The sequence below is a fragment of the Chondrus crispus genome, genomic scaffold (assembly GCF_000350225.1).
Source record: "Chondrus crispus Stackhouse genomic scaffold, scaffold_185, whole genome shotgun sequence".
Taxonomy (NCBI): Eukaryota; Rhodophyta; class Florideophyceae; order Gigartinales; family Gigartinaceae; genus Chondrus; species Chondrus crispus.
Window position 1 is genome coordinate 110,618 of NW_005179064.1, and position 25,062 is coordinate 135,679.

Here is a 25,062-nt window from a genome sequence, read left to right on the forward strand (position 1 = left end):
TGCCCCCCCCCCCCCCCGCGCGCGCCGCCTCCCCCCGCCATACACGCCCCCGCGCCGTGGCGCGCCGCGGAGAGCGCGCCCGCGCAGCCGCGCTGCGATCCGGGCGGCGCGCGTGCGACGCGCGGGGGATGATGTGCGACCGGGCGCATAAATACCGTAGCTTACCACCCGCGCCGCCGCTACGACCGAGAGATCTGTATGTGGGAGAGGTGGGCGCCGACGCGCAGCTTGTGGCGGTTGGCGAGGCTTCTGAGGCGCACGTTTTCCTCGCGGAGCACCTTCTCGACGGCGCGGAGCTGCGCCGCGCGCCGGCTGGCCGCCGCGAGGTCGCGTCGCAGCGTCTCGTTGCGCACCTTGCGCTTGACGTTGCTCCGCGCGGCCGCGGCCCGGTTGCGCTGCTTGCGCAGCTCGGCCTTGACCGCCGTGCCGCTCGCCGCCCCCGCGCTGCCGCCGCTGCTCGCGGCCCGCGACGTCTCCGCCTCGCTCCACGTGCTCCACTCCTTCCCCGAGCAGCTCTTCGACGTGCTCCAATCCGACCCGCGCTGTACCACCTCCACACCCACCCCGCTCACCGCCTGCGTCCCCGTCCCTAGCCCTGGCCCTGGCCCTGGCCCCGGCCCTAGCAGCTCTGCGCCCTCCACGCCGAGCGCTTCGTCGAATGGTAACGGCGCCGCGTTCGCAGTCTGCAGCATCCCGTAGTCCTGCATGAATGATGCGTCCGGCGTTACCGCGAGCGCGGGCACCACTTCCGCCACCATGTTTCCGCTCCCATCATCCCACGCAGTCGCCTCCGCTTCGGCTTCCGCTTCCTCTACACCCATCGACAGCCCCACCGACAGCCCCACCGCCTTCCCGCAATCCCCGCCCCTGTGTAGAACGGACGACAGCGCGGGGGAGAACGGGTTGGCCTTCAGCTTGCCCATCCGGTCCTGCACGGCGTACCGAGTCAGCCTTGCGATCACCTTGGCATCGAGCGACCCGTTTATCACGCTACGCGTCGTCAGGTCTGTAATAACAATCGGCAGCGCCTCATTAAACAACCGCACCGTGCTCTCGCCCTGATACAGTCCCGTATGCAAGCTCATGTTCCTGCGCTCGTTGCGAAAGTCGAGCGCGTGCGCCGGCCTCTGAAACGGCAGCGTGCACCCGCACTCGCCCGCGTCTGCGCGTCTACACACCGGGCACGCGCGCCGCTCGTGCGCCACGCTCAGGAAGCTGAGCGCCTGCACGAGGTCGTCGGGGTGGAGCACGCCGCGCGGCGAGCGCAGGCTGCGCCGCAGCGCGTCGGACCGGAACAGCGCCAGCACGCGCGTGCGCCGCCGCGCCGACCGGTGCGACATGCAGTCCAGCTCGGTCATGCCCGTCGCCGCGTTCTCGGACAGCATCAGGAACACGCCGCGCTGGTCGTCGCGCACGTAGCGCGAGCACGAGACGTGCCCCGCCGACGTGCGCGTGTTGAGTGCCGCGTGCTTCACCTCCGACGCGCGCTCCTGCGTCGCGAAGCCCAGCACGACGGACCCCACGGAGAGTGCGGGCACGGAGCAGAAGAACGTGTCCGCCGAGAAGTCGAAGATGTGCGCGTATGAGGCGGAGTTTTCCGTGCCCGTGACGGTGATGCGCGCCGCGATGGCGTGCTCGTTCTGCACAGGCGCCGTGAGGATGGCGATGTCGGCGACCGGGTCGGGGGTGAAGAGGAAGTCATGGACGAAGGGGAGCCGACAGAGCGTGAAGACGTCGTCGAGGACGACGGCGACGGCCGGAGAGGTAGGAGGCATTTTGGGTGAAGGGGGAGGGCAGTCGGTGGTGGGGGGAGGAAGAGGAGGCGTTTTAAGGAAACGGGGGTGTTTTGCGATGGGAGGACACGTGTAACGTGATGTACAGAGAGAGAGAGGCGGTGGCCAATGCGGGGCCGATGCTACGTACTGTGTGATGTTTGTGGGTGAAGGTGAGGCCAGTGGATCTGTCATTCCGCCTCCTCACCAACCTTACCGATGACCACTCGCGATGAATGCAAAGAAGCGCCCAAGATCGGCACCCACGTCATACCTATATGCACGCACCTATATGCATCGGAAGAGGACCGTGGCGTTGTGGTACGCGCCCTGCCAGACGCCCGTTGCACGTTGCCGCCTCATCGCAAAGCCCCGCACGAATCCGACACGCACTCCGCACAAGCCTTTACAACATAAAAATACAATACAGCGGGGCCGCGCCGGCGCTCACCGCCTGGGGCGCGAAGCGGCCGCGACCCTTCTGAGGGCCGTTCTCAGGCGGGTGTTCTCGTCGCGCAGCATCATTTCCTTGACGCGGAGGCGTATGGCGCGCTGTGTGAGGCTGGCGAGGTCCTTGCGCACGCTCTCGTTCTTGAGCTTGCGCTTGAGGTTGCTGCGCGCAGCGGCCTCGCGGTTGCGCTTCTTGCGCATCTCAGCCTTGTCGAGCTCTGCGCACGACGAGGTCGACGTCATCGTGCCCGCGCCGCACACGCCCGACGCCTCCTCCCGCGTCGGCGTGCTGCTCTTCATCTCGCACTCCCCCTCCGTGAGCCGGCTCGACCCGGATCCGGAGCCCCACGAAGGGCACTGCTCCGCAACTTCGCCAAGTGTGAAAAAACGTCGCAAAATGAACGCTCGCTGCCGTTCTCCACCTCATCTCCGACCACGGCGTCCATCTCCGCCCCGTCATTGTTGCCTGTCCTATTCTCTAAATCCAGCATCCCCGCCTCCGTTCTCTCAGCCTGTATCCGCGGCGCCCCTGAGCACACGTCCTCCACACTTTCCATCCCCACAAGCAACTCGCGTGTGTCCATCAGATTGCCGGCCTCATCTAACCCGTCCCTGCTGGTCTGCGCCTGGTTGACAAACAGTGCGTCCGTATCCAGAATCTCCGGCTTATGCGGCCGCAGCTCCACGCACTCCACAAGCGCCTCCACCTCCTCGGGCGCGTCCGCCGCTAGCATGGCCGACAGGTTGAGCGGTGAGGCCGGCATGACCAGCGACGACGGCCGTTCTTTGACCTTGCCTAGCCTGTCCATGACTGCCAGCTTATGCAGCCGGGTGGTGGTCTCTGAGTTGAGTTCCCCCTGGATGACGCTCCCCGACTGCAACGTGGCATTAATAATGCGGTGTCCTGCACTGCACAGGCGCACGACAGTGGCGCCTTGGTAAAAGCCTGTGTACAAGCCCATGTTGCTCTCCTCGAACTGAAAGTCGAGCGGGTGGCGCGGGCGTCGGCGCAGAAGCTGGCACGAGCAATGGGTGGCGGTGGGGTCCCTGCAGACGGGGCACGATCGCTTCTCGTCCGACACGTTGAGATAGATAAGCGCGGGGGCGACGTCGGCGGGATGCAGTATGCCGCGCGGGGTGCGGAGGACGGTTCTCAGCGAGTGCATGTCGAACTTCATGCGGACGCGGGTGCGGCGCGTGGAGGACTTCTGGGTGAGACAGTCGACCTCGGTGACGGCGGTGCGCTCGTTGTCGGAGACGTGGAGGAAGGCGCCGGTGCTGTCGTCGCGGATAAAGCGGATGCACTGGAGGGCGCTCTCGGGGGGCTTGGGGGCGTGGACGGGCTGCTCGACGCAGAAGCCGGCGGTGATGGGGCCGATGGAGAAGGCCGGGATGGAGTAGAACATGAACTCCTTGCTGAAGTCGAAGGTGTGGGCGTAGCGCGACGAGGTCTCCGTGGCGTTGACGTGGACGCGGGCGGAGAGGGCGTGGCGCTTCTGCACGGGGGCCAGAAGCATGGAGATGTCGGCGGCAGGGTCTGCACGGAAGATAAAGTCGAAGATCCACGGGATGCGGCACAGCGTGAAGACCTCATCGAGGATGGCGTGCGTGTCCGAGGCGGACGGGACGGGGACGCAGAGTTGGTTCATTGGGGGGCTGGGGCATGGAGGGGGGCGGCGGGGGGGGGGTGCCCAAAGCGGGTGTGCCAAAAGCGGGGCGAGGGGGGTAGTGCGGGGGAGGGGGAGGGGAAGGGGAAGGGGGGATGGCGGGGGGTTGTTTGTAGTCAAGGGCGGTGTGGAGTGAGCTCTGAGGAGCAGACAGAGCAGGGCTCAAATTGTGAAAATGTGAAAACGAGGGCTGGGGCTGGCGGTGCAAGTGCACAGGCGGTTAACGAAAAAAGAGAGAGACTCCATTGCGGAGGGCCACGTGGGGTGCGTGGTCTGTTATGGCGGGGGGGTCACGGGAAGAATAATTGGTGCTGTGCAAAAATGTGAGACGAGATTCGAAAAAGGCCAACGGGGCGCTTCCACGTGCACCCTACTGAGATCTCGCAACGGTAGACGGCGCTCCGATTGGTGCAAGGGCAGTGCCCGCCAGTTGCATGTTCACGGCGCGTCGGGGTGGGACTTTTTAATTCGTGAATCTTCGGCTTACAGATGGTCTCTTACAGCCGTCGTAGTCTTCGGTTGGGTTTCGAGTTTCTCTGCAGTCCACGTCACCCTTCACATTAATGTTAATGAGAGAAAGAAGTTGCCGCACAGCGGAACGGTGCGTGCGCTGGATCCGCACGTGTCGTGTTGAACACGGTGTAATACGTGTATACTTGAGAGCGCTGATCCGCACGTGTCGTGTTGAACACGGTGGAATTGAGGACAACTGTCCCATCTCATTCTTTTCAGGCAGTTTTATCACAAGCCCATTGCAGAATTCTGTAAAATTTCTTTCGCTGTGCTACGAAGTAACGTTTATTACTGAAGAGTGGTGAATTGATGCTATGGGAATTGATGCATAGCATCAATTCCTCCTGATCCGTCCGTCTCCATTGCTTACCAAGGTTCACGATCAACCATCGTTTCTGAGGTAACCGACACCCGCAACTCCCGTTTCCAGGCCGTTCTACGGCCGTCAACCCCATGCGACCTACACCGCCATCCCCCACCTTCCCATCTCTTCCGTACTGATAAACACCCCGACCCATCACGAGTCACCGAAACCCTCCTCGCCTCTCCACTCCACCGCCACCATGCCTCTTGACTCCTCACCTCACCCCCCTGCCCACTGCGCATGCTCCTTTACCCTCCCTCTCCCCAACCGAGCGACCGCAACCCGAACAACCCGACCCCCTCTCCTAGCATGCCCCTATCCACGCTAATGCCAGCCCCGCTCCTCCTCCTCCTCTCCCTGAAGGCCTTCCTCTCGCCCTTCCCGCACTTCCTGCTCTCCGACACCGTCTGCACCACGCTCGTCTCCATCTCGCTCCTGCTCACCCCGTCCCACCTCCTCTCCTACCAGACCGACGTCCGCCTCGACCGTCTCTCGCTGCACCTCGCCCGCCTCATCGGCCTCCTCCTTCTCTCCTCCTCGCTGCACACGCACCGCGCCTTCACCACCCGCACCCTGCAAGAGCGCGCCGCCGCCTCCTCCTCGCGCGCCCTCACCGCCCTCATCCTCTTCCTCTGCGCCGTCCACGCGCGCCACCACTACCCCGCCTGGAACTTCCGCTTCGCCCACCTCACCGCCACGGGTGCGGCCTGCTGGTTCGCCCCGCACTTCTACTTCGCCCTTTCCACCGTCTCCACCGCAACCCCGGAGCCGAGGGGCGTCGTCGCCTTATTGTTCCTCGACTACTTTATGACCGTCGCCGTCGGCCTGGCCTGCCTCGCCTTCCCGCACGCCGTCCTGCGCACCCTCTCGGACGTCCCGCCGAACGCCGTCTCGGTTACGCTTGCCCGCGTTTTGGCTGCCATCTTAATTGGCTTGGCCGCCGTGTCGCAGGCGGGCATGGCGTACGCGAGCTTGGAGGCGAAGAGGCATGTCCACTTGACTCGGCTTTTGACGGCGGGTCCTGTGCTCATCCTGCTTTGTCTGGGCTGGGCCTGGCGCTGTTTTAATGACGTGGGGCTGTTCGTTGGCGCTGGAGCCGCAATCGTATGGGGGGCCAACTCGGCTCTTGGCTGTGCGGCCACTGTCTTCATTCAGCGGGCGCGCGATGCCGCACGAGCTTCGAACAAGGAAATTAATAAACTTTCACCTTCGTGAATGACACGTTACGATCACATGCCTTGCGTTGCCACATCTAGCGGACTACCTACTGCTTGTGTTACATCTTCTCTCGTATCGCTAAATGTGTCCAGAAGGAACTACTTCATTGTCGGCGAAAGCATACCGCTATGCTGCTTGAAGAAGAGCCTACTCTCACTATGTCTGCTCCCCAAACCAGAATCGTACGGCTTAATCGCGTTTCAGCAGCACACACATTAGAAGGCTGAACCAAAGCCCCAGCGGCTCGAATAAGACTATTCGTGGAGCGCGAAACCTGCAACATCCGTCTTTATCAACCGGACTCATCGTTCAGGAAGAACGAATCACCTTGCAAGGGCTTATCTCCCTCGTCTGCTTTTGGTGTGGACGGATCCCCCGACTTCTGCAGAATTGCCTTGCCTTCAATTTCAAGCCGCATTGCTTCAACGCGCTTCCGAGATTCGTCAGTATGCCCACCAGAAGGAAAGAGAGAAATATACTTTTTGTCCTTCGGATATTCGTTGATGTACCGCATATCTCTTAATATCTCTTTCCTTTTGTCCGCATCTTCCGGCTTGTCGCCGTGTTCGACAATCTTGTCAAGCGTACGTTGCAGTTTTCGCCGCTCGAAAAACTTTATCATCCGGTACTGGCTGGTTGTTTTCCTTTCCGCTTCCCGGCGGTCGTGCTCGTCCCTTATTCTAGCAAGCTCTTTTAGTTGTTCTTCCTTTGCTCTTTTCGATGCGGGCGTAAACTCTGAGCCTTTGTTCCTTAATAGCCTCTCGATGGACCGTATCTGGGAGCGCACAGACTTGGTCTTGCGTTGCCTCCCTCGCTGTTGGCTCTCGCTGGCCTTGCTTGGTTTTGAGATGCCGTGGTCCTTTCCATGAGCCTTTCTGTTGGCATTTGCCTGGGACCCTGTCGCAGGTGCGCCATCTTCGTCGGCATCATCAAAGCGCGTGTGCGCACCCATCGTGTTGACAAGCTTGCCAGAAGAAGTTGCGTCGGCGCAGGCGTAGCTGTGCTCTGCCTGGCTGTCGGAATAATTTAATGAAAGCACCAGACATTCTCAGAATCGAGGATTATTTTTTTTAGAAATGGGCAGGTCGGGAATCGGAAACCAAGTAAATCAGGCGCAGGCCTCCAAACAGCCGTTGCATATGCCCCAGCACAGATCAACCATCCAGGAAGAAAACCGCGGCAAGCCATGAGTCTACCCTCGGTTTTGCACGAAGGCGCTCGAAAGCGGCGTGGGTTCTTATGATTTAAGCTTCTTTGCAGTGACTTGAACATGCTCCGCATTAGTTTCATTGTTGGACGCGCAACGAAAGAGATGTTACATTGCAGGGTCTTTCTACTTGGATCAGGGCACTGCCTTCTGGGTCCTATCGTCTGCCCTCGATGGCTCCAGCTTCCTCTTTCTGGAAAGCCACCCACCGTAGCATAGAAGCAATACGCCATCAAATCACTCGCTTCAAAGATGTAGTTGGTCCAGTAGTCATCAAAACGATTTATCTTTTTGATGAGACTTCGATGTTACTCACGTAGCACATGGTTCCTGTTGCTTCAATCCATCAATTCTGTTCTTATCTAGGAGATTAGAAGCTAACAGCCCTAATAGAATACTAAAAGTAAGTATTATTAATGCTGATACCGGAGACCGCGACGGCGAAAGGTCCAGGTGAGGTTTGCGATTCTATAGGAAGCATCTTCATATCCTGTTCAACACAAGGGAAATTGCTTTCCAACTGCTTCCCTTTCGCCGGGCGAGAAACATGAGCAATATCCTTCGACAGATTTATCTCGTTTGTCGGTAATAAATGGGTATGGCATCATGTCTAGCAATATCCTTCGACAGATTTATCTCGTTGGTCGGTAATAAATGGGTATGGCATCATGTCTTGTCATCCGCCTAACACTCTTCTCAGGTTGCAGTCGAAGAGCTCTAGCTAGCCATCGAGCGGCGTGTGCTTCAGCGAGATATTCTTCTATTTGTTGGAGCCGCAGCAAGCTCGAATCACAAGGATGAGACAACTCATTCGCATGTCACAGATATCCACAAGTCTTGCTACTCAGGTAAAGCAAACGCATAAGCAGCTTGACAATTGCAAAGACGCTTCACGCAGCTTGCCGAGTAGAACGTTTCGAAACAGATTCAGCCGCAAAGTATTCATGCCTCTGCTTGCTTACGTTGGTGACAGACTTGCGTCATCTATAGAAAGCGAAAATAGAGAAAGCCTTTACGTCACAATTTCACCTTATCCAGCCCGGTAGCCTTCTTCGCGGCTGGCTTCGCTGCATACTGTTGCACAATATTCGAGATGCTCTTACTCGTCTGCTTCCCCGCATTGGCAATAGCCGAAGCCGCCGAGCTTGCGGAATGCGATACGTCACTAGCGATGTTCCCAAACGGATTCGACGCCGACGGATCCGCGCGTACACCATCCCGATTCCGGGCCGAGTCACTCGGCCCCGGCAGTGAAGCGTTCATGTGTTGCGCCAAGGCGTCGTCGTCGTCGTCGAAGGTCCCCTTCTTCGCCGCTGCCAGGTTCGCCCGCCGCGTGTTGCGCATCTCCTCCCAATCCAAGGTAAGACCGCGCGTGTATGGCATGAAGTCCTTCATGGCGGTGTTGACGCCGCGCAGCAGATGTTGCTCGGCCATAAAGTGGGCGGAGACGCGCTGGGCAAGCTCCTCGCGGTAGATGTGCTCGTACTTCAAGGCGTCATCGCATAAACGTTCGGACATCTCCTCGTAGTCACGCTTCGTTCTGTCAACAAGCTCCTGCTTGCTCGGCTTGGGGCTAGAGCCAGTGGCCAAGTCGGCATCCAGATCAATCATGGCGTCCGAGTACAAGGTGCGAACGGTCTTATACTCTTCCTTTGTAGACATAACGGTGGCGAGCCTGGCGTCCTCATCGGGGGTGTTGTACGTGAGGGGTTTATGAGCAATGTCGTCGAGATGCTCGACGTAAGCGCCGATGACCTTGTCCATGGTCTCCCTGCACCTGTTTAGGACGCGCTCCATGTCTGCGACGAGCCTTCTTTCCTCCATGTGCAAATCGCGGGTGTACGTGCCTTTGGCGTCGTCCCACTTGCGCTCGCCAAGTTCGTCCTTGAAGGCGTCGAGCATGGCCTGGTCCAGCTCGACCATGGTCTTTTGCGTGTGCTTGAGCTGGCTCTTCGCCGAGGTTGCCAAGGCGCTGACGCGCGCCTTCTTGCCTTTGATTTCCTCCACGCGCTTGGAGATGAAGTCGACGCGGGGGTTGCGCGTCAGGGCTGTGATTGGGAAGTGGGAAAAACAAGATTAGTATGGGGAAGTAATATCGGGCGGTGTGGGCAGATAGAAATGCGTGGGATGCGGAAATTGGAGGACGTACTGGTGCGCTTCCCCATCCTGTTCAAGACGCGCTGCTTGGCTTTTGCGTACATGCCGCCGATGACTGCTACCGGCTTTCCCTTCCGGTCGTCCTCCATGTGTGGGAGTGCTAGACGGCGGGTTGTTTCAAAAGGCACGTGGGGACTCAGCAGGGGATAATGGGGCTGAAGGGCTGTCTCGTCTGGCGGGGCAAGGCGATGAAACGGTGCTGCTCTGAGAAAAGTGAATGTGATACAGATGCGACTGTGGAACTAGACGCAGGGGCCATTGCACAGCAATGTGCAACATGACACTGGAAAGGCAAGCGGTGGCGCCGTTCTGTTTTTTGCTGTTCCATGATCATGAGGGCCATACTGTAGCACAGTGGCCCCCTGCAAGGGAATCCAGATCGCTTTCTTAAGTAGAATCCAGATCTCTTTTTGTAGTAGAATCCGGATCGCTTTCTTGAGTAGGATCCAGATCAATACACCCCCGGATCCGCAACGCATTCATCGGGTGCTCAAGTGCTCTGTCATCCACCTGTGTCATCCAGGTCTCGCAAACAGCGCCGATCTGCTGAGGAAATCAATACCCGCACACCAGCACCTAACTCTTTACCTCACTCCAGCGGTCGCCTACTCAACCGGCTCCAAACCTCGGTGTGCGAACCACCATCCACCGCAACAACGAATCCGCGATGCCGTCGGCGCTGATTTACGGCTGCTTGGGTGCGGGCCTGGCCGCTTTTTCGAACGCGGCGCGTAAGCTGCCGCTCATGAGACGTGAGTGATGCGAAGCTCTTGCTCGCTCGCGAGTTGCGCGATGCCGTCGGATCGAGAGTGCTAACTGGGTGCATGTGCGTGTGTTGGCTTGTGGGCGATGTTTGCAGAGCCGTGGGAACATGTCATCTACTTCGGCATTGGGGCATACTTCGGTAGCAAGATAGAAGGGTAAGCCCTTTGCACAATCCACAAAGCCCACCAACAGCGTTATCCGGCCTTCTAATCTTTGGACGACAACTCTACGTCTTTTCAACACACTAACAACATCCTACCATTTGCTATTGACAGATTCAAGGAAGCCAAAAGGCAAGAACTGGAAGCGGTACTGGAGGAGCGCGCTCGGCTATCAAAAGCGAAAGACGCTCGCGTCGCCGCCAGAAACGCCGCCCTGCAAGCCCAAGGGAGTGCGTAGACCGTGCTCAATTGCTCTTTAATCAATGACTGTTTTACATCGCTTCAACCTCCATTGAGTCTCCCGCTCCAACCCGCGCGCGCTCCCCCATTTTCGTGATATGCTTCGTCGTCAATTCCCCGAGACGTTTCCTGTACAACCCGGCGTCTGGGTAGTCGTCAGCGCATTGCGCCAACATCTCCATCGTCGCATCGATAGCTGAATATGGCACGTAAAACCTCTCCATACTATCCGCGCCCTCACTATTCCTTTGCACGCTGTTCAGCCCCACCATCAACGCTTTTGCCGCATCTACTGGCCTTCGGTTGCGCAATAAAGTCCTTACCACACCAGCCGCATCTCCCCTTCGCTGACCCGAGAACAATTGTGCCTTAGTGCTGGTCCCCTGCGCAAATGCTTCACTACCCCACGCCGCAGCATCCACCAACCACTGCGGGCATGCGACTGCCCCGGCAGACGACGACAGCGCACTCTCCAATGCAATTAGATTCCAATTCCGACATCCCTCTACCTCTCCCCCGTTCGATACGATTGCTCCAAGTAAGTCATCGAGCTCGGGATAGCTAAAGCTCGTCAAACTTTGATCGGATGCCTTGGCTGCCGCCATCTTGACCACATCAGTCAGCAAACGATCCCCAACTTCCTCTCTCCACGCACTTGCCAGCTCTGCTAAGAGCAGCATATTCTCGTAACTGGCCCGCTCACTCAACATTGAGATAACCCACCGTACCCCCTCAACTTGCGGAAGTAGCAAGACTGAGTCAGCCGAAGTAACAAATTGCACAAATTGCACTCTAGTATCAGAAGAATTCTCGTCAGAGACCATTCTGGTTAGCACCTTACTTTGAGCATGGGCCAGCAGAAGTCTGCGTGAAACCCAAGACTCACTCACAAGGCCTTTTCGCTCATTTCCTGCACCTGCCATAAAAGAAAATCGCGAACGCGCAATGAACCTTCGATGAGGAGGTTCGAGTTGTGCAGCGGCGAGCGCGTACCCCAATGCCTCGCATTTCGTTTTTGCCCATTCCAGTAGGATTTTCAACTTGGATTCGGTGGACAAATTGGGAGATTCAGTCACAAAACATTTCCTTATCGTCGATAGTCCTTCAGCGCTCAGCCGTTCACCCCACTCAAGTACCGACGTTGCAGCACTTGATACATCATCGCGTAAAATGTGCCAGGAGTACAGTTGTTCGTACCCGTTAACTGGTCTCTTCAAACCTTCTGTCGTCTGAGATTCTACCATCTGGTCACCGCTCTTGAAATGAATACCATCAAGAACATATCGGACATTAAACGCTTCACTAGCTCTCGCCCTTCGTTGCAAGGCTAGTCCACAAAGCACGCCAAGCGGTTCTGGGAGATTGCACTCTGCCAACCAGTTTAGAGTACCTTTGTCAGCCACTGCATCAACAAGCAGTCCGACTGTGTCGCGGAGCGCATTACTCTCAAGTGAGCTTGCGCCTGCATTTGGATCTCCTGGGAATGGGTCCTTCAGTATGGCATTCAGGGCATGTTCGACACTACCAGCATCCAAAAACCTTGTGAAAGCGGAGGCTCTCATCATCTCATATCGATTCGTGTCCGGCGCTAACTGCATCGCCTCCAATGACGCAGCAGCAGCACTCTGCGATGCTCCGCTACTTTCCAACATTCGTACAGCCCTTTCCAAAAGCCAAAAACCAAGGTGAGCTCTGAACTTTGAGATGCTTGGTCCTAAGGGCTCTGGACGAGCAGTTCCGGCCATGATGACGTCTTCTCCGTCTTCAAGCGCGTCTGAAACATTGACTTCGTCAGGTGTAAGTCCAGCGAGTTGAACGGCGCACCCTACATCGAGATCAGAGACTTCTTTTCCTTTCAAACTCCACTGTGAAGCTGTAAGAAAGAAGGCATAGGCCTTCTCACTTCGCCAGGCAGCCTGTTCCGGTCCAGATTGACTTTCCTTTGAGCTTTTGCCGATCCACGAGTCTGTGAGCCAGTACGAAGAAGAATGGGTTTTCATAAGCCACGATCTACCACTTGCAAACATAGACGACACGGGTAAAGCGTTGCTTGCTTGTTCTGCGGCCACAAGTAGCAAATCGACTTCCGAGAAAGTTTGGAGAAAATTGAGTAGAGGTGCTCCTGGCTGCAAGGCTGATGATAACGATTGAATCGCGGACTTAAAGTCCGAGGAGGACATTTCTTCATCCATCTCAGTGCAATATCTCTGCGCCAAGCGATCCGTGAGGGGGATGTCTGTTTCAACTCCAGAAAAACTCATCACAATCGACAACATGAACTTCAGCTCACTCTTAGCGGTGGAATCCTTACCCTCTAAATTGTACTGAGCTGCGAGTACTTGACACAAGCCATGTGAAGCAAGGAAGAAACCTACCTTGGCAGACTTGAGTCGCCCCCTATCGAGCAGGAGATGTGCTTGATTTTGTACAGCTTTTTGTTCTGCTTCCAATAATCCTCGAAACACAAAAAGTGACCTTTGCCTGGCCACAACCAGCCCCACGCCCTCAACTGCACACATGTCTCTTACCAGGAGCTCTTCGGATTTCGTGATGTGCTCGGCTCTCGCTTTCACTCGTTGCCACATATTGTCGTCGTCCTGATCGAATATAGTGTTCAGTACGGTCGCTTCGAGTTGTTCCCTCGAAACAGAATCTGGGTTCTCCAATCGTAGTGCTTTTGAAACAGCTTCTACCGAAAATCTGTGCGCTTGAAGCAGCTGGTCTTTTGGGTTTTGACATGCGTCGTTGAGAATTTTCGCGAGCCCAAACGGCCGCTCGATGTCATCGAAAGCAGTTTACAACGTACCGGTTGGAATACCAGTACCATCATCTACTTCGCTTGGTACATTTAAGACTCCTGATACAAAACCTGACCGAGACCCAACAATCACGTCTTCACCGCTGAACGAAGCGGAGACAATAGGGTCGACAGGACCCATCCTCGTCGCAATTGGCGTCGTCGCAAGCGCAAGTGATCGCTCTCCACGCCTTTTTGCCGTAATGTGAAATACTCGAAGCGAGTCGGCATTTGGATCTTCGTCGGCCAAAACAGCTGCAATCACAGATCCGTCAAGACCTGTTACAAGAAAATGAGTGACTAGGCCGCTGGCAAGTGTTACTGGCAGCATTATATCCGCAATATAGTCGTAACACGTCCCTCCAAAGGTGAATACGCAAACCCTTCCACTAGCATGGAGCGATGCAAATGCTTTCACATGCAGCTTCATTTTCGCGACGCAAAGCACCGCATCCATACTTCTCCAATATGACCCTCTCTTCTCTTCTCGAGATGTCCTCGACGAACTCGAAACTAGTCTTGGCTCATGCGAGTTTGCTTCTACCGTATTCCTTCCCGCGGAAGTGGCCCCAACTCTGGGACTGCCAAAGAACCTTGTCATGAGGCCAAAAGATATAGAGGACGCCACTGATCGCTGAGAGGGAAGAGACTCGACAGACTCGCCAGAAACCATGCTCGTATCTTCAGCAATACTACTGCCCTGTATACCGGCATGTGCTCCAGGCGCAAATGTAATTAGATCCATGTTTGCAGGCGTTCCATCTTTAAACCTGACGATGGCGCAAGTGCCATCCTTTCGACCGATAACGTAATCGCCATCAACATCGGCCATGCAAGTGATCCAAGTCGACGGAAACGACCGGCGGCAAATCTCTTCGTGGGCGATCGTCGCATTCACACCAGGGACCGGCATGTTCAACCGAATCTGTACGAGCACGCACCCATGTTTGCTCGTGTAGCAAGACACCAGCACTTCGATGGTTTCCGAGGCTTGATTGGCCTCCGTCAAGACTAGTGGCCTGCATGTAAGAGGTGCGGAGAAGTTCAAGCGAAAGCCCTTACGGCTTACGATATTCTCAAATATTAGCGCCTTTCCCTCCTCTACCCTCCATGCAATCGTCTCGCCGGCCAGCCCAGCCCATGTACCACGGGTTGTACCCAAATCGTCTAAGTCTGCACATGTGAAGACGATGTCACCGCGCGTGAAACGCGCTGAATCATTGATATTACCATAATCAAACAAACGTGTCTCACGCATCGCCTCGGGCCCGGCAGTTCTGGCAGAGCTATTGCGCACAGCGGGCAACACGCAGAAATGGTTACTGCCACTCCTTCACTCCTCCGCCTCAACCGGATCAAAGGATAGTCAGACTTTTTGCACAAGGGGCGGCTGGGTACAGTATTGCAGTTTATCGCAAATGGTTGCGAGGTAGAGCAAATATTTCCCTGGGTCTTCTTCGTTGGAGCAAAGATTTGGAGCTTTTGTTAAATTTCCGTGGATTTATGAGCGATTTTTTGATCCTTCGCGGGAGTCAGGAGGGGTGTGAATTCTCACCCCCCTCATTTTGAAGTACTGTAGACGTTTCACCTCGTGACAGGTGATCAAGAGCACTTTCCTTGCCTTTAAGGTGAGGCACACGACGAACCTCTCATCAAAGCTATGGGCCGAGAGGGCTTGAATGATAGGCAGGTACTCTTCCTCATTTACGACGGTTGCTGGAAAAGAATGGGGCAGACATTCGTACAGACCATACGCTCTCATACAGGCACCGCATTGCTTGAGGGAGAAATGACTGATTGAGCTTGCGTGAAAGCTCCCGAGACATGCTTTGACACAAACTGTTCATCAGAAAACTAAATGGATGGACAGGCCGGCCGATGTCCTCTCATGGAAAGAGCTGAAGCAAGGACGCTACTTGTTTATTCATCTCGTACATGAGACAATATTTCATCTGTACACTTTAATTAATGTTCTTATCGCCAAAGGAAGATCTCGAAAACGCTGGCGCACGATAGATATAAACAGACATGCTATTCTGAGGGAAGGCTTCGGTTTTGCACCAAAGCATTTAAAGATGCTTCTAAACGGCGGACGCGATCTTCAAGAGCTTTTGCAGGACTTCCTACCTTCTTTCTCTCCGGTTCTTGAAACGCAGCCTGCAATTGTGCGTGTGCTTCTTCTACCTCTCGAAGCAACGGAGACCCTTCTACGTGGGATATGGCTTCGCCATGCCTCCTGACAATGCCAGTGGGAGATTCATCTATTTCTGCCGTAATATCGTGTTCCCAGTTTGCAAACTTTGTTACAGTCGCGCGCACCCGACAAGAGGGAAAAATCGAGGGAATCGTTAGCTTACGCACGTGGATATCAGAAACGTGGCTGGGATAAATTGAGTCCGGAACGAGGTGCCTGGTGTGGAAGAACGTATACAGAGTGACTTACCGCGTGGTCGTTATCTTCAGTATCATCTTTTTCAATACTCAACGAAGCTGCCGTGCCTAGTTCCGTGTCATTATCAGACTCCATCACTCTGGCAAACCTATCATCGGCGCTAACATGTCGCCGTGACCGGCGCTGTTGATACCTTTGCTCTTCGATATAAGATCGCAGTCTCGCGAGCCTCATTTCCTTCTTCTCCAACTCTTTCTCGTATATGCCCATGTTCTGAAGTAGCCTCTTCTTTTCATGCATGCTCTGCTTCAGAAGCGCTTCCCGTGATTCAAGTTCCCTCTCCAATGACGAAATCTTGTCCCTTTGTACCCGTTCAGACCGTTCCGCCGCCTCCGCTCTCTCCCTCGCTACATCTGCGGCAGAGCTCCGCGCCCGCCATCTCTCCGCCTCTACCTTCGTTTCTGCAAGCTGCGCTTCCGCTAGTTCGCGAGCCAAGATAGCATCCTGCACCCTCTTGCTATCCTGTGCCTTTTCCTCTGCGATAGCAACACGCCTCCGCAACCCAAGACATACCCTCTCAAGCGCCGTCGCTTTTTTTCTCTCTTCGACGAACCTCTTATCTGCGTCATCAGCACGTGCGGTCATACGGCGAAGCGCTCTCTCTGTGTCGACGACTTGGCTTCGCAAACGCGCCGCTTCCGCCACAGTCATGGAGCCCTTTCCCGCCTGTTCCAAACTCTCTGCACGCAAACGGTCGTAATCAAGGCGCATGTTATCCAGCAGTCGCGCAGAGCGGTCGACAGTAGCGCTGAGCGAAGAATTCTCTGAGCGTAAGCGTTCCGTCTCTTCTTGAAGTGCGTCGCCGCGTGCTTCGGAAGCCTCCAGCATGGACTGGAGCCTATCCATTTCCTTTCGCTGCGAACCTTCGCGGCTCGTGACCGCGCTCGCAAAAATTTCGTCGCTCGGCACAGGATTTGAAACCGCCACACGGATGGCGTCAGCGTTGCGCTGTGGCCTGAGCTCTGCCTCTTCATCCACAGATGGCTTTGATGGCCTTTTTTCACGGAAGGCTGCAGCGATTCCGTCGGCGAAAGTCTGACCGACAGCCCGCAAGCGCTCGAGTGAGGCGCGACGCTCTTGAGTAGGAGAGCGGCTTTCTATTTGGTCATCATCCGTCATGGAGATGACACGTGACAACCGGCGTTTCCACGTTTCACGCACTTGTCGTTCTTCCAATGAAAGGTTTAACTCAATTGGTGACGTTGAGAAGGAAGAAGAAGAGAGCGTTGCTATCGTTGAAAATGTGGGACAGAGATAGGGTCGAAGTGGAGATGGCGCAATGGAAAGAAAAAAAGGCCGCCCACAAGCATCTGCTTAATGTGCTCGAACAACCGCCATTTTTTAAATTTCAAATATTTTTGGGCTCGTGGCTATCGATCAAAGCAGGCTGCCAACCGCTTTAAGTGTCACTTATTCGTGTTAGCTGAGGTGTTTAGCAAATCGAGGGGATCCTCGCAGGCCCCTTTCTGCTTACGTAAGTTGGCGCTTGCAAACGCGAAGCGACAAATCGCTATGTGGCGACTACCCTAGGTCCAGGTCGGAGAGGTTCTATCGTTTACTGTTGTAGAACGCACCAGCAATGGTTGCGATTTTCATACAACTCTGCCTACTGTGAATCAAGCATCCATATCCATATATTGTATGTAACGGCTTCTCATGACCAGACGGCACTCTCCGAGTAAGGAACAATATTCCGCCCAGCGAACACATAGGATGGTTGTTTTGTCAACGAAGATCTATTTTGTATTGAGAACGCACCTTCTCGTACGTATTGTAGTTGATGGATCCTGTCAAGTCAACCAGATCCATCATTTCACCAATGAGAGCGTGGAAAGTGCCCTTAACGCCACAAGCACATGAAACATACGCCTCCACACTACTTTGCTGTGCACATTTCGGCTTGGACGCTTTCGCGCCACAGCAGTAACATTGTACCCTTCTCGAATCCACTTGTGCTGCAGTAGAGCGGCTGCAATGGGTCTCTTCGTAGGATCTTCGTTGAGAAGCGCTGCACAAAATCCCACAGCATCTGGCGGAACCCCAGGATGCTTAGCAAGTCTGTCCAAGTCGCTTTGGAGACTCGCCCGCGTCTCATTCACTCTTCCGGGGAGCTTTGGACGTCCCATAGATGGAAAAACTCCAACTAGGCAGACGTAGCACACCACGCCTAGAGAAAATATATCTGCTGGGGCTCCGTACCGTTCCCCGCGCAGAATTTCGGGTGCTACGTACGCCTGCGTTCCAAGCCTTTCAGAGCAGAAGTCAAATATGCCACGGTTGGAATGTGAATGCAATGTCGTGGCGAAGCCAAAGTCAGCCAACAAGATTCTGGGACGTGCTGAGTGTGTTATCTGAACAAGTACGTTGTCACACTTAACGTCCCTGTGGACGATATTAGCCTGATGTAGCGCAAGTATGCATCGTCCAATTTGGGTCACGATATATCGAACAAAGGGCTCTGCTAGAGCCCCTTGTTGGCTCTCGAGCATGTTGCTGAGCGATCCTCCGTTGCAATGCTGCATTACGATATGGCAATAGTTTTCATCGTAGAAGACGTCGAACACTTGAGCGACATGGCGAGTCAGCTGCGCCGCTTTGTGTTGAAGTAGTATTTCATATAGAATCTTTTCTAGCTTGTAACTGCAAGACGACATGCCTTCATGCGGTACTAGTGCTATTGTTTTTATGGCCACTTGGTCTCGTGGATTGAGTTTGCTTTTTCCAAGGGAGACGATTGAGTCCGCTCCTTTGCCCAGCTGCTGCTGTACAGAATATGAGTCTTGAATTTTTCGGATCCTTGCCAAATGAAGGCAGGTAAGCCATCGCTGAAATGTCTGGGCATCATCTCCTAGAAGGACGAGGGTTCTCGGATGATTTTGGCGTTCTTTAGTCGAAACATACGCCAGTGCATTTGAACTCAATCGAATATGCACTTTGAGGCCTGGCTTCGCATTAGAAATGGTAGATTCGTAAAGGCAAAACCTTTTTAACACAGGAGAAGTTTCAGTGAGATGTTGGGTTAAGAAACCCCATTGTAAGCGATAGTAAAAGCGTTCTGTACGAAAGTTAAATCTTCCCACTCGTGAGTATAGCCATCCGTTCATGTGCGATATCTGTCGTAGAACATCTTTTGGTGGTATGCTGAAGTAATTGCGTTCCGAGCGTGTCTGTAGCATAGTACGTGCAATCTTCTGAACACCAACTCGGAATGAGTCTTCATGCTACACTGAAAGCAAAGCAATATTGCATCATTCTTTTATATCTGATGAGGTACGAGGGATTTCCATCTGCTGCATTGATATGCGAAAAGCTGTTTTGATCAATGCTCAAAAATTGACTTGACTTTTCTACACGAATACTTGTACAAAATAGGCTCTACTACTGACTTCCAACAAACCTCGTCGTAACACTTGAAACGTGTTCGGCTTTGCTTTTCGCTGTATGTCACCACCACATCAGAAACCAGAACGCTTGAAGTTTTTGTTAATTTGAATAAATATAAATCTCTGCCCTTCAGATAAGATGCAACTTACCGTGGCAAAGCAGTCCACTGCGGACGGTTCAGGAGCCCAAGAGGCGGCGACGTACAGTGGCAGCAATTTTTAAACGCGTCCTATTCATTGACTGGTAATGAGGACGTGACTTTGTTGGGCATCGGGGAATACCGGGCAATCCGCTTTTCCCTGAATTCGCAAAAATAATAGAGTGGGATTTTCACCAGATGCCAAAAAACAAACCCCTTTCAAATTGAATATGCCAGCGACAGGCAACTCGGAAATGGTTTTGAGAGAAGAGAGAATCTTTCACGGACGTGCAAAATGGTGTTGTTTTCTTTAGACAAATGAACGAAAGTCATTTAGTTTGCATTTATTCTGACATACACGACGACATTGCCCCTTGTTCGGGTGCTTTTTTTTTTCTTTGTTACTAACCGCTACTTTCTTCAATTCGCCGAGGGAAACTATTCGCTTTGCACTCACTGTAGATCCTTTGAGCACCCCCGCACTTTGGACAAGTAAACTCTAGCTCCTACTAGCTAGCTCTAGTCGCAATATTTCGGGAAGAATAAAAAGGTGGGGATACTCCGTGTTTGGCGTGGTAACAGAGCAGGCTTCCATGTCTACTCCTCCGAACTGCGTTCTTCCTCGCGACGGAAGCATCGGGGCATGCGAAATTATAAATCCGTGGAAATAGACCAATCGCATCTCATTTGAGCCTCCCAGAAGGGTACAGTACCAGCACAGTAATGTTACGGTAGATATAGTGCGTGTGGGTGATATGGGGAAATCGATTTTGGCGGTTGCACACTTTTTTTGGACGGAAATTTTATTGAGCTCGTTCTCACCATTGCATGGGGCAAAATTGCTCAAGTCGCGCATCGTATCACCCTCCGCCGTCATCTTTGCATTGTTAGGGGGCGTGCACCAAACGGGCAAGGGAATTGGAGCTTGCAAGCGGGTCAAGAATGGCGTTTATCGGAACAAACGGGCTGGTGCGACACCAAGGAACGGTCTCGCAGAATGCAGTCAAACGGGCGACTTCGCGGCGATCTGGTCCGCAATGCGCACACCGTGCTTCGCGGCGGTCGGCGCTGGTGCTGCTCGGGGCGGTGGCGAGCAGCGGCGCGCTGAGCGCGCTATTTCCGGGCGCGGCGCGCGGGGCGTCGGAGCTGCCCGGCCTGCCCCCGGGCGCGCGGGAATTCTCGCGCGTGCTGGGTGCGCGGCGGCAGTGGGCGGAGCTGGCGGCGGTGCTGACGTCTGGGCGCGCGCTTGAGGACGGCGAGTGGGACTCGCTGCGCGCGTACCTGCGGACGATCTACCAGACGTCGGCCGACATGGACTTTCTGAGCGAGCCGTGGGACAAGCCGCTGCGCGCGCGCGCCACGGACGGGCTCAAGCGGTTCCGCGGGGCGGTCAAGGCCATGGACAAGCCCGCCGCGGACAAGGACGTGCGGAAGGTGGCGGAGCTGCACGCGCAGGTGATGCGCGAGTTCGACGCGTTTTTCGACGTGCTGCGCGAGGCGAGCACCGGCGGGATTCCCGAGGAGCTCTAGTTTTTTACTTGGGCGTGTCAAAAAAGTACGGGAGGTGCAAGCGAAATGAAAAAAAGAACTGTGTTGCATGGGACGGCGTGGACTAGTTGCGGCGGTCGTCGTAGTTGCCGAAGAAGTCCTCCTTGTTCTGCGAGCCGTCGAACTGCAGGAAGAGGGTGAGGAAGACGGCCGGGACGAGGATGAGGGGGATGTAGAGCAGGGCGGAGTCGATGCCCAGGCCGGCGCCGGTGCCCTCGCTAGCCAGGGCGGGGGCGGCCGCGGCCAGGGCAGGGACGGCCGCGGCGACGCGCGCGGCGTTCTTCCGCAGCGACATGCGCACGGCGGGGCGCGTGGAGACGGCGCGTGTCGAGCTCAGCGCGGGCAGGGCGACGGCGGGGACGAAGGCGGCGGAGACCATTGCGGGTTGGAGAAGTGTGGGTTGGAGAGACGGGGTTGGAGAGACGGGGTTGGGGATGCTGCGCGGGGTCGGGGAGGGGGGTGGAGGAAAAGGAGCAGCGGAAAGAGAGGGTGAGGGAGGAGGCGATGATTTTGTGCTGTATGAGGGAGCGGTTGGAAGGGGCGGAAAAGATCTTTTCTGGTACACATGCAAAAGCGATCTCCCGTGCACCTCGATGGAAGGGACCGTTTCGCGGGCGACACGTGTCCTACGAGAGGCGTGACGTGTGGGAGGTGTCATATGGCCAATACGTGGAATTTGTGGCCACGTGGTACACGTGGCGAGCGGGTGAGTGTTCTCGAGCGGATGATTGGCTGCTCTGGCACAGCCCGCGGCCACCCGTCTCTCAGCTCAAATCCGCACCCATCTACTACTCATCATTGCCTCCCACGCGCAACAACTTTTTCTGCCTTTTCACCCCCTCTTCTACACGTCAGTGATCCTTCTCGTGCTCCTCGTGCTCCTCCCGCTCTCTCGTCTCAACCTCTCATCGTCCCACTGCATTCCCTTCCCCCCGCCGCCTTCCCCCTTGCCTCCTTCCGCCCGGCCCCCTCCTTTCATCGTCCCCCCTCACTCCCGCTCCCCCCTCCCTCCCCACCCCCCGCCGCACCCCCCCTCCTCCAACGATGGGCAACCAGCTCCCCCCCGACACGCGCGCCTCCACCGCTGCTGCGGCGGCGCCAGCCATCCCACTGTCGTTCGGCGAGAAGATGGCTGCGGGCGCCATCGCGCGTGGCGTGGCGCAGACGGTGCTGCACCCGGTGGACGTCGTCCGGACGCGCCTGCAGGCGCGGGGCGTGTCCTCGTCGTGGCGCCCGTCCGTCTTCATCAAGGGCGTCGTGCCGCAGATCTCGCTGGCCATCCCGGCCGGCGCCATGCAGTTCCTGGCCTTCGAGGCCGCCAAGGAGAAGCTGGCCCAGCTGCTGCCGGACGACTCCTTCGCCCAGGTCCGCGTCCTGCTCGCGGGCGCCGCGGGCGCCCTCGCCGCCGCCAGCTTCCGCATCCCGCAGGAGGTCCTCAAGCAGCGCATCCAGGCAGACATCTACCCGAATGTCCTCGTCGCGCTCAGGGAGACCCTCGGCAAGCAGGGCGTGCTCAGCTTGTACAAGGGCTCGGTCGCCACCATCTCGAGGGACGTCCCATGGAACGCCCTCTCGTTCCTGTTCCACGCCCAGGGGAAGAAGATCTTCGCAAACGTCAAGGGCCGCGCCCCGAGGAACGACGAGAACCTGGCGGTCGCGGGCGTCGCCGGCGCCGTCGCCGCCATTATTATGACCCCGGTCGACGTCGTTAAGACCCGCATCATGACCCAGAGGGTCGGCGCCGCCGTGCAGTATTCGGGCATCATCGCCACGCTGCAGAAGATCGTCGCGGAGGAGGGCGCCGGCACCCTCATGAAGGGCGTCTTGCCGCGGATCGTCTTCCTGGCCCCACTGGCGGGCATCACCTTTTCCGTCTATGAGGCCGTCGCCAAGAATATCCGACAGCGCAAGGCCGCCGAGGCTGTTCAGGTGGGGGAGCAACCTGCCGACAATTCGCGCGTCGTCCGGAAGGCGCCCAGGAAGGGGCTCCGTCTCAGGGCCTTTGGCCTACGTTTTGCAAAGACACCTGCGAGAGTCGCTGCCGCCAAGGCACCCATGGGGACCTTTGTTGGGGATTATGCCGCTGCAAGCCCAGTCTTCTTTTCGTTACCATGCTAGGGGGCGCGGTATACAGGGAGGGAATAGACGCCGTTAGCATTAAAACTTCTTTACCGATCCTGTACATACAAAAAAACAAAAAGGTCTCACATGGAGACGCATCGACTATCTTGCGTGATAGTGTGTGTGAACGGCATATTACGGTATATGTATCATCTCGACAAAACTGGTCCATCCAACTCGGCAATTGTGACAACGTCATGCGCAATATGAGTCCGAACCTACACACACATACGTGCCCAGGATGGCGGGTTCGGAATGCAGTGAAGCCGCCCATTCATGACTCCAATCGCGCCACCCTCAATGCTTCACCGGAAAAAGGTTCAGCGTATGAGACTTCGCTCCACAGACTTGGCTTCACGCTTTGCCGTGCCGACAAAAAAAAAAAAACTGCAGCACGTTGACGCGTTATCCATAGCACCTGATTTTGGTAAGCGCACCTTTCTTCGCACTCTGCCCCTTCCGCTCAAGGTACTGCTGATGATACCCTTCCGCCTTGCAATAGTTTTGCACCTTTGCAATCTCAGTGGCGACGGGCTTCGATAGCCTTCTCCTCGCGTCGGCGCTCCACTCATTAATCTCCACCATTTGATCCTCATCATAAAAATACACACCGCTGCGATACTGCGTCCCGGTATCATTTCCCTGCTTATTCAATGACGTCGGATCGTGCCTGCTCTCCCAGACCTCGAGCAATTGGGTGACGGAAATCTGTCGCTCGTCATACGTGACACGCACGACCTCAGCCGAGCCCGTCATGCCAGAACACACGGCCTCGTAGCTGACACTGCCAAACTTCCCATTCGAGTAGCCTACCTCTGTGTCTACGACACCGACGACCCTTTGGAACGCGAGCTCGACCCCCCAGAAGCAGCCGGCGCCGAGCACGATTGTCTTGAGAATCGGCCCGTCGCTCCCAGAACGCGTCAACTGCACCGGAGCGGGGTGCAGAGCCTGCTTGAGCGCTCCGCTCTCCGAAAAACTGGAGAGGTCATCGCTTCCACCAATGTGGTTGCGCGCGATGTAAATGTTCGGAACGGTGCGCTGCCCCGTCTTCTCGAAGAGATACTGCTGGACGTCTTCGCCCAGCGCGCCCATCTCGTCTACCTCGAAGACCTTGGGTGGTGGGGCGGTATCAAGGCCGCGGGCAGCTTCCTGCAGGGTGGCTTTTGCGCGGTGGCAAAATCCGCAGTAGGTCTTGCTGAACATGACGACGTGATTGGCCGCGATAGCCTCCTCGACAAGCTTTTCCGCAGGGCGTTGCGGCGGGCCCGGTTGGTCGGCAGGGCTCTTCACGGCCTCGGCGATGCGGGTGACAAGCTCGTTGCTGGCGGCGAGGGCAGCGACATCGTCGGAGCCTCCGACGAACTGCCCCGCGATGAAGACACTGGGGACGGTGGTGCGGCCGGTCTTCTCTGCGAGGTAGGCCTGTATCTGGGACCCTTCCTCACCCATGTGGTCGAGCTCGAAGGTCTTGGGGGCGTCGAAGGCTGGGACATGCTGCGCGGCGGCGGCGATGTTGTCCTTGGCGGCGACGCAGTACGGGCAGAAGCTCTTCGAAAAGACGACGACGGGGTTGTTCCGCACGGCGTCCTCGACGAGCTGCTGCGGGGCGGGCGGGGCGGGCTGAGGGGCGGGCTGAGGGGCGGGCGGGGCGAGCGCCGGCTCCGGCTTCGGCTCCGGCGATTGTGGGGCCGGGTGCAGCTCGGCGAGGCGGTCCGGGGCCTGCGTGAGCATCTGCTTGAGCACGCCGCTGCGCTCGAACTGGGCGGTCTCGTCGCCGCCACCGACTGAGCGGCCGCCGATGAAGACGTTGGGCACAGTGCGGCGCGACGTCTTCTCGGCCAAGTAGGCCTGGACTTGGGCGCCCAGCGCGCCCATGCGGTTGAGCTCGTAGACCTTCGGCGGGGTGAAGGAGGCGACTGACGCGCCTGCGCGCGAGATAGAGGTCTTCGCCTTCGTGCAGTACGGGCAGTAGGTCTTGGAGAATATGACGACCGGGTGCGACGCGATGGCGCTCTCCACTAGGTCCGAGGCCGAGGCGGAGGTCGAGGACGGCTTCATTGTCTTGTTACCCATTGTGAAGGGGTGGTGCGCGATGTGAGGTGGG

General features: G+C 56.4%; 15 protein-coding genes; 4 read left to right on the top strand and 11 right to left on the bottom strand.

The window, feature by feature from the left end:
* Positions 1-179: 179 nt before the first annotated feature.
* On the bottom strand, positions 180-821 carry CHC_T00003316001 (hypothetical protein). Its single transcript, XM_005714748.1, has one exon. The coding sequence runs from the start codon at positions 819-821 to the stop codon at positions 180-182; it is 642 nt and encodes a 213-aa protein (XP_005714805.1).
* A 983-nt stretch (positions 822-1,804) lies between these two features.
* Positions 1,805-3,871, bottom strand: CHC_T00003317001 (hypothetical protein). XM_005714749.1 is given in 2 exon segments: positions 1,805-2,518; positions 2,519-3,871. The coding sequence occupies 1 exon segment, from the start codon at positions 3,869-3,871 to the stop codon at positions 2,519-2,521; it is 1,353 nt and encodes a 450-aa protein (XP_005714806.1). The 3' UTR covers positions 1,805-2,518.
* A 1,222-nt stretch (positions 3,872-5,093) lies between these two features.
* CHC_T00003318001 (hypothetical protein) lies at positions 5,094-5,981 on the top strand. The gene has a single exon (XM_005714750.1). The coding sequence runs from the start codon at positions 5,094-5,096 to the stop codon at positions 5,979-5,981; it is 888 nt and encodes a 295-aa protein (XP_005714807.1).
* Positions 5,982-6,203, top strand: CHC_T00003319001 (hypothetical protein). The gene has a single exon (XM_005714751.1). It carries the CDS (start codon positions 5,982-5,984, stop codon positions 6,201-6,203), a length of 222 nt encoding a protein of 73 aa, XP_005714808.1.
* A 34-nt stretch (positions 6,204-6,237) lies between these two features.
* Positions 6,238-6,936, bottom strand: CHC_T00003320001 (hypothetical protein). XM_005714752.1 is given in 2 exon segments: positions 6,238-6,276; positions 6,277-6,936. The coding sequence occupies 1 exon segment, from the start codon at positions 6,934-6,936 to the stop codon at positions 6,277-6,279; it is 660 nt and encodes a 219-aa protein (XP_005714809.1). The 3' UTR covers positions 6,238-6,276.
* A 74-nt stretch (positions 6,937-7,010) lies between these two features.
* On the bottom strand, positions 7,011-7,424 carry CHC_T00003321001 (hypothetical protein). The gene has a single exon (XM_005714753.1). It carries the CDS (start codon positions 7,422-7,424, stop codon positions 7,011-7,013), a length of 414 nt encoding a protein of 137 aa, XP_005714810.1.
* A 29-nt stretch (positions 7,425-7,453) lies between these two features.
* CHC_T00003322001 (hypothetical protein) lies at positions 7,454-10,174 on the bottom strand. XM_005714754.1 is given in 4 exon segments: positions 7,454-8,208; positions 8,209-9,239; positions 9,341-9,582; positions 9,942-10,174. 3 exon segments carry the CDS (start codon positions 10,172-10,174, stop codon positions 8,209-8,211), a joined length of 1,506 nt encoding a protein of 501 aa, XP_005714811.1. The 3' UTR covers positions 7,454-8,208.
* Positions 10,175-10,325: 151 nt separating this feature from the next.
* On the bottom strand, positions 10,326-13,099 carry CHC_T00003323001 (hypothetical protein). XM_005714755.1 is given in 2 exon segments: positions 10,326-10,546; positions 10,547-13,099. 1 exon segment carries the CDS (start codon positions 13,097-13,099, stop codon positions 10,547-10,549), a length of 2,553 nt encoding a protein of 850 aa, XP_005714812.1. The 3' UTR covers positions 10,326-10,546.
* Positions 13,100-13,203: 104 nt separating this feature from the next.
* Positions 13,204-13,299, bottom strand: CHC_T00003324001 (hypothetical protein). Its single transcript, XM_005714756.1, has one exon. It carries the CDS (start codon positions 13,297-13,299, stop codon positions 13,204-13,206), a length of 96 nt encoding a protein of 31 aa, XP_005714813.1.
* A 10-nt stretch (positions 13,300-13,309) lies between these two features.
* On the bottom strand, positions 13,310-14,569 carry CHC_T00003325001 (hypothetical protein). Its single transcript, XM_005714757.1, has one exon. The coding sequence runs from the start codon at positions 14,567-14,569 to the stop codon at positions 13,310-13,312; it is 1,260 nt and encodes a 419-aa protein (XP_005714814.1).
* Positions 14,570-15,173: 604 nt separating this feature from the next.
* On the top strand, positions 15,174-15,551 carry CHC_T00003326001 (hypothetical protein). Its single transcript, XM_005714758.1, has one exon. The coding sequence runs from the start codon at positions 15,174-15,176 to the stop codon at positions 15,549-15,551; it is 378 nt and encodes a 125-aa protein (XP_005714815.1).
* A 128-nt stretch (positions 15,552-15,679) lies between these two features.
* Positions 15,680-16,882, bottom strand: CHC_T00003327001 (hypothetical protein). The gene has a single exon (XM_005714759.1). It carries the CDS (start codon positions 16,880-16,882, stop codon positions 15,680-15,682), a length of 1,203 nt encoding a protein of 400 aa, XP_005714816.1.
* Positions 16,883-17,571: 689 nt separating this feature from the next.
* On the bottom strand, positions 17,572-18,939 carry CHC_T00009157001 (Serine/threonine protein kinase). Its single transcript, XM_005714760.1, has one exon. It carries the CDS (start codon positions 18,937-18,939, stop codon positions 17,572-17,574), a length of 1,368 nt encoding a protein of 455 aa, XP_005714817.1.
* Positions 18,940-21,962: 3,023 nt separating this feature from the next.
* On the top strand, positions 21,963-22,952 carry CHC_T00009114001 (similar to solute carrier protein). Its single transcript, XM_005714761.1, has one exon. It carries the CDS (start codon positions 21,963-21,965, stop codon positions 22,950-22,952), a length of 990 nt encoding a protein of 329 aa, XP_005714818.1.
* A 24-nt stretch (positions 22,953-22,976) lies between these two features.
* On the bottom strand, positions 22,977-25,031 carry CHC_T00003328001 (hypothetical protein). XM_005714762.1 is given in 2 exon segments: positions 22,977-23,360; positions 23,361-25,031. The coding sequence occupies 1 exon segment, from the start codon at positions 25,029-25,031 to the stop codon at positions 23,361-23,363; it is 1,671 nt and encodes a 556-aa protein (XP_005714819.1). The 3' UTR covers positions 22,977-23,360.
* Positions 25,032-25,062: the final 31 nt, after the last annotated feature.